This window comes from Chiloscyllium plagiosum, chromosome 32, assembly GCF_004010195.1.
Source record: "Chiloscyllium plagiosum isolate BGI_BamShark_2017 chromosome 32, ASM401019v2, whole genome shotgun sequence".
NCBI classification, from domain to species: Eukaryota; Metazoa; Chordata; class Chondrichthyes; order Orectolobiformes; family Hemiscylliidae; genus Chiloscyllium; species Chiloscyllium plagiosum.
In genome coordinates this window covers 25,168,025-25,180,809 of record NC_057741.1, presented here as the reverse complement: position 1 = coordinate 25,180,809, position 12,785 = coordinate 25,168,025, and the positions used below count along the sequence as shown (strand labels likewise).

At 42.2% G+C, this 12,785-nt stretch overlaps 1 protein-coding gene across 1 annotated transcript in view; it reads left to right on the top strand.

Annotated features, from left to right (window-relative positions):
- Nucleotides 1-2,057: 2,057 nt before the first annotated feature.
- The window catches only part of LOC122539252 (insulin-like growth factor-binding protein-like 1), a gene marked incomplete at its 5' end in the record, with an annotated part of 15,505 nt that continues 4,777 nt past the window's right edge, over nucleotides 2,058-12,785 (top strand). Inside the window, 3 exons of the mRNA XM_043673954.1 lie at nucleotides 2,058-2,252; nucleotides 8,224-8,340; nucleotides 9,137-9,254. Coding sequence (XP_043529889.1) covers nucleotides 2,058-2,252; nucleotides 8,224-8,340; nucleotides 9,137-9,254 — 430 coding nt within the window. The remainder of the gene's footprint in view (nucleotides 2,253-8,223; nucleotides 8,341-9,136; nucleotides 9,255-12,785) is intronic.

Genomic DNA, 12,785 nt, shown 5'->3' with positions numbered 1-12,785 from the left:
GCTGTTTGGAGGGTCATTGCAGACTTGATGGACTGAATGGCCTTTTTCTGCACTGTAGTGATTGTATAATTGCCTCAAATACAAAACTGAAATGCAACACTGAACGAACAAAATTTAACAAAGGGATCAACTACTATGCTTGACACACTTTCTATCAAATATTGCAACCTGATGTTCAATCAATAGGTAATGTTTTGTAAACAATATGTATGTGCATGTATACATACTTTGACAGGGACTGCAACCTTTCCTTTGCTACCTTTGACAGTAGCAATTCACTGAAATGTTACAGTGCTATTTCTTGGGTGTTGTGGGTTTCTGCCACAGTTTGCAGTTGAAGGAACGCTTGGGACAGATCACTGAAACCAGAACTCAAACACATTGGTTTTAATCAGAGAAAAGAACAATCAATTCTGAAATTCAGAGCATTTAATCAATTTTAAACGATTAATGTCATCCAAAATTCTGAAGTGTAATACAGTCTACTCAGACAGTATGCTTCTGAACACACTCTAAAATTGATTGGCAATGACCTAGTTGTGTTAATGAATCGATTCCAGACCAGGCAGGCAGTGTGTTTTAAGCCAGTTACATGTGATGCTGCAGTATAAAGGTACCCATCTTGCCTCCAGTTACTCTTTCAGTGCAATAGAGTCAGTGTAGTGTTTTCAGTCAGCAGTTGTATGTGTGTGTAATGTACATTAACATGAGGAAGCACAGAACCTGTACAATGCACAATTCTGTCATTTTGTAACACAATAAATAATGATGTTAATGGATTTTAAGACAGCTGTCTCACCCAGAACCCGATCTTCATTAAGAAAAGAAAATTCTGGTGAAACTCAGCAGATCAGGCAGGTCTGTGGACAGAAAAACAGAGTTAATGTTCCCAGACCGATATGACTTTTCTTCAGAATTCAGAAGTTTGTTTTGATTTGTTATGTTATATGTTATGTTATGTTATGTTAGATGAGCTTCATCTAGGGCAGTCCTCAGAATATATCATATTGGCAATGATGTTTGACTGAAGAAACTATGTGATGTTGGCATCTCAGTCTTTCCACAGATGAAAAGAACTGAATCCAAGAGCCCATCCCTACTGGTATTTGGTGGATTTTACTTTACTTCATGGATATTCCAACGTAACCCAAACTAACTGAACGATTACACTGCAGTCTGGTTCCTGATTGGGCAATATTATAAGATTGTTCCAATAACTCAAAGGTCGCCTAATCCCGTGAGATCTGCTAAATCCCATTCCAGCAAGTACATGGGCACTGTTTTGTTTTTTGTTATGCTAAATGCTAACAGTACCAGGAAATAATCAGAGAAACAAAATGCAAAGCCAAGGTGGGAAAGGACTGTGTCTCCATTGGAAGCACACCAGCAAGGAACATAAGAATAACAGCTTCCTGAAGAAGGGCTCTGCCCGAAACGTCAATTCTCCTGCTCCTTGGATGCTGCCTGACCTGTTGCGCTTTTCCAGCAACACATTTTCAGCTCTGATCTCCAGCAGCAGCAGTCCTCACTTTCTCCTAGCTCATTTGGCACCCACCAAGTCTACTCCTCCATTCTAACTATATAATAGGTGGTCATATCTTGGGCCCTTTTACACATACTTGATACATATCCCTGAGTTACCTAAAAATCTACTGGATCTCAGTCTTGCAAATTTCAAATGATTTGGCATCCATATTTTCTGCTCAACTTAACCTTGTTGGAGCTATCAACAAACTTGGGATAGAAAGACTGATTGGCCTCTGATCAGATTGAAGAATTTTTGATTTACATGTATTTAAAACCCATGTCACAGGTCAGATAGGACCCCTGAATGGGTCATAGCTTGGCCCAGGAGCTGCCTGCTGGACAATCCTGTTCTAAAGGGAAGAGTTCTATAATGATCCACAATATTGTGTAAAATATTCCTTCCTGATTTCACTCTGAAAGTAAGTGCAATGTCAGCCAGCAGAGGGAGTAAATCGTTTACTTTGCTCTCTGAGACATTTGCCAAAAAGTAGGAAATAGCAAGATGAAAAACTTTACAACCTGAACTTTGAACTGCTGCACTGGTAAGGATCAATTCAGTCCAAAACATTTCCTGTTTCTGGAATGTAAATGTTTCAATTATTTGCTTTTTCACAGCTCCTATCATTGTACTCACACCAATCTCGGTCCAGAATGTGACTGGTGCTCAAGTCTACCTATCCTGTGAAGTGAAAGCTGTTCCAACTCCCATTATCACTTGGAGGAAGGTAGGACAGCAGTGCAATTTGCCTCATGTCAATTCATTTTAGTACATTCATCCATGTGAAGGACTCAGATAATGAAAGGTTCCAACATAACTTTATTGTTGCTGAATTTCATCTCTACTAAAGAAAATACTTTGAAGGTTTTATCTGCAAAACTTTGTTTTTGCTTTCCAGCATTGCAAGTTCTTGAGTTGTGAAATCATTCATGTTTCAGTGTGGGTTCATCTGTTCAGATAAATTCAGGCCAAGCCAAACCACAAGGTGTATTGTAGAACAATATTATTAACAATTTAGACCTGATAATAGAGGAGCAAATCTCTTTGCCTGGATCTCTTTTAGTCCCAACCTGCAAGCAGAGTCTCTATCACGTGACTGCTGAGGTCACAGCTACTTCATTGCACAATGGAGGTATGTCTGGGGTAACACTGGGATCAGGCAGACAGATCCCAGCAACGCATCGGTGGTTGTTGGCGTGGGACAGGGCTTGAAAGATTGGCTGGGGAAGGGCAAAAGGTGAATTTGGTGCATTTTACTCCAGTGGGCACAAAGGAGCCACAAAGGAGGATCCCTGGCCCCCTTCCCCACCCCAATCCCCCACTCCAAACCACCACTACATCACCCATTGCCTATCGCCAGCCCGTGGAGCTGACGTTGGCAGTTTCCACATGCAGTGGACATCCCCCTGTATGTAAAATAGTGGTGAGGTAAGAGGAATAAGGACCTTAAGTGATCAATAATTGGGTAAAGTATATCAAAAGATCCAAGTCTGGGTGGGTAAAAGTTCTCCAATCCCTCCCCAACCACCCGCTACCACTCCCCCCTGCTCCCTGACTCTCCCCACCAAAGAATTGTGGGACAAGATGGAGGTAAGTGGCAGGAAGAGCATACCCTGGCATATAAAATTCAACCCATACAGTCTTTAACTAGACAGAAGTCAATACTGAGACAGACATTCAAGTCTTATACAAAGACTGTTGTCCAATGTTCTGTCCCCCTTGAATTTCACATTCACTTTTGCTCTGGCAAGAAGCACAATGAGAGAGTCTGGTAAGATATTTAGCCAAATGGTCACTTCAGGTGGCAGCTAAGAGCCATCATGCTGGTATATGGGGGACTGCAGGCACAAACCAGACTGGGTAAGTTCAGCAGCCCTCCTTCTCTAAAGGCTACTCACCAGGTTGTTGAATTATATTTTTCCAACCATCTGACAGCTCCATTGTTATTTTCACCGACACCAGCATTTTAATTTCTGATTTATTTCAGGAGCTGCTATTTAAAACCAATTAAAATTCACACATTGCTATGGCAGGAGCTGAAGCCACATTCTGTGGGTTATTAAATCTAGTAACATAGATTTAACATAATCTAGCACAACCCAGGCCTTGAGGTCTATCGGCCAAAGATGACCGGTGATGACTAGGATGGCACAGTGGCTAGCACTGCTGCCTCACAGTGCCAGGAACCTGGGTTTGATTCCAAGCTTGGTGACTGTGGAGTTTGCATGTTCTCTGCTTGGTTTTCCGCCAGGAACCCTGGTCTCCTCCTGTGGTCTAAAGTATTGGGTCTAAAGTCTGGGCTGGATTTTACACACCAGGAGTTTGCATGTTCTCTGCATGGTTTTCCTCCAGGAGCCCTGGTTTCCTTCTATGTTCCGAAAACATAGGGATTAGCTATGCTAAATTGCCCATTAGTGTGCAGGTTAGGTGGATTAGCCATGGGAAATGCACGGTTGCAGGGATTGGTTTGGAGGGTCAGTGTGGGCCGAATGGCCCACTTCCACACCATAGGGATCCTATGTCTGTGCCTTTTTAGGTGCTGCTCTGTTCTCAGAGATTTAGCTCCTGATGTTCTTTGTAGACAGCTTTTATTATCAGGAGATGTTTTCGGCCTTTGCAATCTGCCCTCTGGAGGTAGTTGTTGGCTGGTTAATGTGCAGTTCCACTGTCAGACATTCACCTCTCAGATACTATGTCTAATGTTGCCGATACAGATTAGAAATTGTTGGATAAACTCCTCCTCAGTATTGTGTCAAAACATTCTTTGGGAAAAGGATTACAATCTGTGAAACACAACAGCAGGACCTCTGGTAGTTATGAACAACTGAAATGGTATTTCATTCTGAGGGAAAATAATTCTACATCATAAGCAGGAGTTTTAGTCACAGTTGGTAGTTGGAGAGAAACCAAGTTCCCAGACAAGAAAACCAAAAGTCAGCAAACTAAGAAGGTGCCAGATCATTCATGATTCGGAGATGCCGGTGTTGGACTGGGGTGTACAAAGTTAAAAATCACACAACACCAGGTTATAGTCCAACAGGTTTAATTGGAAGCACACTAGCTTTCGGAGCGACGCTCCTTCGTCAGGTGGTAGTAATGAAGGTGCGACGCTCCGAAAGCTAGTGTGCTTCCAATTAAAACTGTTGGACTATAACCTGGTGTTGTGTGATTTTTAACCCAGATCATTCAGGTATCTTACATTAGAACAAAGGATATTGGGAAATATTGCCTTTGATGTGAAATATTTGCAAGCTCATGAGCTAGACATATAATTCTAACCCATTTTTAATTTCCATTAAAGGAAGGCTGAGGGGGTGACCATACAGAGGTTTATAAAATCATGAGGGGCATGGATAGGGTAAATAAACAAGGTATTTTCCGTTGGGTGGAGGAGCCCAGAACTAGAGGGCATAGGTTTAGGGTGAGGGGGAAAAATATAAAAGAGACCTAAGGGGCAACTTTTTCACACAGAGGGTGGTGCATGTGTGGAATGGGCTACCAGAGGAAGTGGTGGAAGCTAGTACAATTGCAGCATTTAAATGGCATCTGGATGGGTATGTGAATAGGAAGGGTTTGGAGGGATATAGGCTGGGTGCTGGGACATGGGATTAGATTGGGTTAGGATAGCTGGTCGGCATGGACGATTTGGACCAAAAGATCTGTTTCTGTGCTGTATGTCTCTATGACTTTACGACTGTAAGACGTGCAAAAAGAAATGGGACAATCAATGGATGAAATTTTGCGCATTTTATCACAGTGTTCACAATATCACAGAAAAAGACATTGAAATTGAAAGGGTTTCATTTGAAAATTTGCAAAAAAAAAAATCGATGTGGTGTAGCATATCCTGGATGAGAATGTTTGCTGCTCAATTTAGAAGGTGGAGCGGCACAAGATTTTGGCTGTTACCACCACACAGCTAAATCTGGCCTTAACTTCTCATAGAATAGTCACACAATCAGTAACCCCTGGATAATTTCATTTAATAACAATTCTATAGGCTGCTTTTGGAATACTGCACTCATTTCTGGCCTCCCTGCTTTAGGAAAGATCTTATAAAACTTGGTACAGTTCAGAAAAGATTTACAAGAATGTTGCCAGGGTTGGAAGGTTTGAGGGAGAGGCTGAATAGGCTGGGGCTGTTTTCCCTGCAGCGTCAGAGGCTGAGAGGTGACCTTATAGAGGTTTATAAAATCTTGAGGAGCATGAATAGGGTGAATAGTCAAGGTCATTTCCCTGGCATGGGAGAGTCCAGAACTACAGGACATGGGTTCAAGGTAAGAGGGGAAAGATTTTAAAGAGACCCAAGATGCAACATTTTCACACAGAGGGTGATGCGTGTATGGAATGAGCTGCCAAAGGAAGTGGAGGAGGCTGATACAATTACAAAATTTAAAAGACATCTGAATGAGTATATGAATAGGACGGGTTTAGAGTGATATGGGCCAAATGCTAGTAAATAGGACTAAATTTACTTCAGATATCTGGTTGGCATGGACAAATTCAACCAAAGGGTCTGTTTCCATGCTGTACATCTCTATGACTAAATATAAGAAGTGCTGACAGAATAATATCTTTGATACTTGTTATATTTTGTGACCTTTCATTATTTTCTTTACCTGAAAAGATTTGGAGTTGGGTTACGTTTAAGGATTGAATTTGAAATGAAAATGAATTTTGCATCAGTTTAAAACAAGCATTGACAGCAGACATCGAACATTAAAAGAGGATGACCAGTTTATAAAACACAATCTGTTTCAAACTTATGCAAATAATAGTTTATTTTACTCTAGCTGAGCCCATTGGCGAGTGTGGCCCCTCCTCATTTTGAGAATTGCAAGAGGTAGTTTCATGACTCCAAGAGAAAAAGTAGACAATTTAATTCACTAAATGAAAATGATGTTTCAGCAACAGCCTCACCACTGTCCTGAAATTAGGCATTAGAGTAATAGCACATAGAAGCAATCTTTTTTTAATTAAATACAAAACTGCAACTTACAAGCTGAGGACCAAAACTGGAAACTAATATATGTATGAACATCTTCTGCTGTTCATAAAATTACAGAATTGTTATTGTGCAGAAGGAAGCACTTGGCCTATCTTGTCCACGCTGGTTTTCTGCCATTTTAACTTAGTGCCCATCTCCAGCCCAATCCCTTTAACCCTGTTTCTATTTAAATAAACATCCAATGCTGTTCTGGAATGCCTCAGTTGAACCTACTTCCACCACACTTCCAGGCAGTGTGTTCTGGACACCAACTACTCGCTCTGTGAAAACATTTCTTTCTCACCACACAATTGCTTCTTTTGAAATACACTTTAAAGCTGTCCCCTCTAGTTCCTGATCTGTTTCCAAGTGAGAACAGTTTCTCCTCATCTGGTTAACACGAGTTAACATTTGAGGAACAAAGGTAACCATAGGGGCTGGTCAAACTGTAAAAGTGACAAGATTAGGTGGTTTATTATTCCATCCAATTTTTTGAGAATGGAACTGAGATTAGGAATTTGCTACAGCTATTATTTTCTGCATTCCCTCATGATTTGTAAGAACTGGATTTTAATGATTCATATTTGGCTTTGAATCACTAATAGTTCTCAGTCTCTCTCTCTCTGGAACAATGGAGAAGGACCTTTGATGGCACAATTAAAAGGCATGTTAGTCAAGTTGGATGATGAATGATTATAATTGTTTTATCCCTGGACTTTATGATTAGGTACTAATTTTAGGAATAGACTCCTGGAAATTAGGAAAAAAAGACTTAACATTTATATGACATCATTCTGACCTCAGGATGTCCCAAGTATTTGACAAGTAATTAAGTCCAAAGAAGTGAGTCACTGTTGTAAGATAGGAAAAGGAGCAGCCAGTTTTCACAAAGCAATCACCCACAAACTGCAATGATACAGTTTACACACAATCTGTTCTCTTTTCAGTGACTGTGACTGAGAGTTACAAATTTAGCCAAGACACCAGGAATAGCTCCCTTAGCTCTGCTATAGGATACTATATACCAACTTGAGTGGGCAGGGAGACCCTTGTTTTAATGTCTCATCTGAAAAACAGCACCTCTGACACTACAGCACTCCCTCGTTTAAGTGTCAGCTTAGATTTTCATTTGATTTATTATTGTCACATGTACTAGGAACAGTGAAACGTTTTGTTTTGTGTGCAGTACAGGCAGATCATACCTTACAAAGTGCATTCGGATAATAGAATTCAATGTTGCAGCTGCAGGGAAGGCGCACAAAGTGCAAGATCAACATTTTTGAGCTGAGATTTTCCAGCCTAAGTCCTCAAGTTGGACTATGAGCCCAATACCTTCTGAGGCAAGAGTGACCAATTGAATTAGGGTAAGGTGCAGAATGTGGGAAATGATGCTGCTACCTCTTGTTTATCTCTAACATTAGACCGTTCAACTGCTGAAGGGCACCAGCACCACTGTGCCCAAGAGATTATCTAAGATGTAATATTAATTTTTAGTCATAAATTGTTATCTTGTTTACATTGTAAATTTTTAAGATACCTTAGCTGGCCAGTACTATTGTCTGAAGTGAATTATCTATATTTTTGGATCAAATACACCTTTCTTTATTGTTGCTACATCTCATTTTGTAGATCTGTATTGTAATGGTTCGTTATTGAGAAACTAGTTGCTTTTATCTTTTCTAATTCTCAGTTGTTTTTTTATTGGGAGCAGGTTACTGAGTCTCCCAAAGGAGTCAAGCTCTTGGAGGAGTTACCTGGCGACCGAGTGAATGTTGCGGTTCAAGTTCGTGGTGGACCATCCAAACATGAAAGCACAGGATGGGTTTTGGTAAGAAAACAGTTTTGAATAGGATGAAATTAGGTGGAAGGAGACAGAGAATACTGAAACAAAAGGACTGGCAAAGTTATACGGTACAGTAGCAGTGCACCACAGAGTTCCCAATGGGATATGTGCTTCCATCAATTCTGACTAATACTTCATGCTAAATCTCAGATCCAAAGAGGGAAATCACACTCAATGGGAGCATGAATCAAAGCTGACTGTGAGCAGTGCTCCCTGCTCATCATCCAGAACTATTGTGCTCACCTTTATGTGTGAGGCGGAATCTAGGAAGTAGGATATAAAAAGTCTACACCGAGACTTCAAGATGAATAAGTTTTGTTACATTTTACTTACTATTTCCATTACAAGACTATTATTGATCAATGTTAATATGCAGTTGTTGAACCTCAGTTTTAGATTCAGTGTTAGTATTCAGATTGATTTGCTTGACCTTCTTCTGCAGAGCTGAAAATGTGGTGCTGGAAAAGCACAGCAGGTCAGGCAGCATCCAAGGAGCAGGAGAATCGACGTTTCGGGCATGAACCCTTCTTCAGGCCTTCCTGAAGGCCTTCCTGAAGAAGGGCTCATGCCCGAAATGTCGATTCTCCTGCTCCTTGAATGCTGCCTGACCTGCTGCGCTTTTCCAGCAACACATTTTCAGCTCTGGTCTCCAGCATCTGCAGTCCTCACTTTCTTCTTCTTCAGAAGTCCATGCATTTTTACAGTTGAACGCCGTTCTTGTTTCTGCCCTTAGGAATATTGTTCAAACTTTTTATTTTCAAAACTCTCCCTTGTAACTCAGATTAATCCACTGACGAAGGAAGATGAAGGTGTCTATCAGTGTCATGCCAACAATATCCTTGGAGAGGCTCAGACAGAAGGTACAATCAAGGTCACGGAGAAAGCCCCTCGAGCTAAAGGTATGATTAACATCCAGGAAATGAGCATTACTTTCCAGGGATGTAGCATTTCGCAAGTCTGACCCTCGGATGTCTGCTGAGATCTGGTCAGAAGTAATACTGCACTGAGTTTACCTTCAGCATCACCAGAGGAGAAAATCCCAGTTCCCACATTTGGAATGGGACTTAGTTACAGCCAGCAGGTATTGTTGAACTGGACATTTTAAGTTTGTTGTATTTTCGCATGAGTTTTCCTGTTTTTCATGCAGCTCAGGCCATATTTCATCTTACTGTCAATGATGGTAAGACTACAGAGCAGCTTGTGCTGAGCTGTACAAGTCCCAACCTCCTACCTCCTCTCATATGACAATTGAGGTCACAGTTACTTCACAGCTCTGAGGTTCACCAACATTTCCTTCAACTCTCTCTCTATATGCCACACTAGATTATATGCCACACTCAATTCTACAATAATACACAGCCAGATTTCTCTGGCACCATAACATGGACCAAATTAATGTGCCTGGATTATGGCACATGCTGCAGCAATATGAGTTGGGAAATGAATATAAAAATTGGTTTCTTGGTGCCCTCCTTATGTCTAATTATTGGAAATACAAATCCGTTACTCAAAAGATATTCTGCCCTTAAACAGCAGTTATCCCTTGGTTTTGGTGCTTCTGCCATCACCATCAAACTTTGTTACTTCTGTTGTTTGCCATGGCTCGTGACCGTGATGATGAGATTCGAACCTTGCCTTGGGATAGCTTGTAAAAGGCCACGGATGACAACTGAGGTTTAAAATGACCCTTCATTGGCAGATAGTACAATACCTGCCCTTTTAACACTGACCAAAACCAACAGCAGAAATCTGATATTTACAATTGTACTTCCCAGTCTCAAACACATTATTAATCCAAAGTCCTGGAGTCATAGAGTCATAGAGATGTACAGCACGGAAACAGACTTCTCGGTCCAACTCGTCCATGCCGACCAGATATCCCAATCCAATCTAGTCCCGCCTGCCAGCACCCGGCCCATATCCCTATCACCCTAAACCTATGCCCTTTAGTTCTGGACTCCCCCACCCCAGGGAAGAGACTTTGTCTATTTACCCTATCCATGCCCCTCATGATTTTATAAACCTCTATAACGTTGCCCCTCAGCCTCCAACGCTCCAGGGAAAACAGCCCCAGCCTGTTCAGCCTCTCCCTATAGCTCAAATCCTCCAACCCTGGCAACATTCTTGCAAATCTTTTCTGAACCTTTTCAAGTTCCGATAGGAAGGAGACCAGAATTGCACACAATATTCCTTAAGTGGCCTAACCAAATAAAGAATATCATTGACTTAATGAGTAAATAATTTATGATGCCCACAAGAAAATGTTTAGTTTTAACTTTCTTCCCTCAGTCCCTTTTTTAATTTCTTCTCTTTCCTTTCTCTCTCCTTTACTTTTAAATCTGGAATTCTGTGCCTTTCCAATTCTGTTTCTCCCATTCTGACTGTTTTTCCTCGTTACATTCTTTTGTCCCATTTGCTATCTTCCATTATTCATATTTTTTTCCCTTTTTCTATGTCTATGAGTGGGCAGCACGGTGGCACAGTGGTTAGCACTGTTGCCTCACAGCGCCAGAGACCCGAGTTCAATTCCCGCCTCAGGCGACTGACTGTTTGGAGTTTGCACGTTCTCCCCGTGTCTGCGTGGGTTTCCTCCGGGTGCTCCGGTTTCCTCCCACAGCCCAAAGATGTGCAGGTCAGGTGAATTGGCTATGCTATATTGCCCGTAGTGTTTGGTAAAAGGGGTAAATGTAGGGTTATGGGTGGGTTGCGCTTCGACGGGTCGGTGTGGACTTGCTGGGCCGAAGGGCCTGTTTCCACACTGTAATGTAATCTAAAAAAAAATCTAATCTATCTCAGTCTATTGCTTCATTCTGACACGATGAGCAGAGTTTCACAGTGTACACTGCAGACAGCTTGGCAGGAGGGCAGAGGGCTTTAAAATTGGAGCTGATGCCACAGACACAACTTCCAGTGTTTCCCCACCATAACTTTAGGTGTGGCAAGGGGGCCCAGAAGCAAGGTTAAAGAGATTCAAGTCTCCATCCTCCTACTACTGAGGTGAAAAGGGGTAGTTTTCTTTCTTTACTGATGCCACTTGACCATCAGAGATGCTGTTTCCGGAGTCTAGCCTCCCCAGATTTCCTGTTCCTCATCCCACACATTTCCCAGGCCTTTGACCACAAGACATAGAAGCAGAAGTAGGCCATTTGGCCCATCGAGTCTGCTTTCCCATTCAATGAGATCTGATAGTGACTGATCTGATAATCCTCAACTCCTCTGTCTTGCCTTTCTCTGCAGCCTGCAACCCTATTGAAGCTTTTCCAGGGCTGCTTGGTGTGACCCCATTGACCTCTTCCTCCAGCTCCAGTGAAGATCCCCTTTGGGGACTGCCTAAAATCCCAGCAATTGCCACCACTCCTGATGCAAGAAAATGCTAGCCGTTTGATTGGCTGGCAGTGCTCAGAGGAAGGAGTTCCTTACCAGATGCAAGCAAAAGTCTCACCAGAAATCAATTAATACCCCCCTGCCCATCCTTCTACACAAGGCTATCTTAAAATCAGCCATAGACAGCTGCCACTAATTTGCCTGCCACATAAGTTATTGATACAGAAATGAAATTTTCATTTTTTGTTTTATCCTTTTACTTATTAAGCATAACCCAAACCACAGGCAATGACTCCAGGTGGCACAGTGGCTCAGTGGTTAACACTGCTGCCTCACAGCACCAGGCACCCAGGTTCGATGCCATTTTCAGGTGACTCTCTGTGTGGAGTTTGCACATTCTCCCTATGCTATCCGAGGTTCCTCCACCAGTCCAAAGATGTGAAGGTTAAGTGGATTGGCCATGCTCAATTTTCCATATTGTCCAGGGATGTTCATGCTGGGTGGAGTAGCCATGGGACATGTAGGGTTACAGGGGTAGGCTTTGGGTGGGATGCTCACAGGGTTCACTGGCCTGTTTCCACACTGTAGAGGTTCTATGATTCAATGGAAGAAGGTTCTTACAATAGCTTCTCTTCCTATGAAGAAGCTGATCTGTGTTCACTGGTTACACCCAGAAGCATTCCACTTTAATACTTTCCTTCACAAATTTATTACAGAGACCTGTGGTTGTAGCATCATAGAGTCAGAGAGATGTACAGCATGGAAACAGACCCTTTGGTCCAACCCATCCATGCCAACCAGATATCCCAACCCAATCAAGTCCCACCTGTCAGGACCCAGCCCATATCTCTCCAAACCCTTCCAATTTATATACCCATCGAGATGCCTCTTTGCTGTTGCAATTGTACCAGCCTCCACCACTTCCTCTGGCAGCTCATTCCATACACTTACCACCCTTTGCATGAAAAAGCTGCCCATTAGGTCCCTTTTATATCTTTCCCCTCTCTCCCTAAACCTATGCCCTCAAGTTCTGGACTCCCCCACGCCAGGGGAAAGACTTTGCCTATTTACCCTATCCATGTCCCTCTTAATTTTGTAAACCTCTA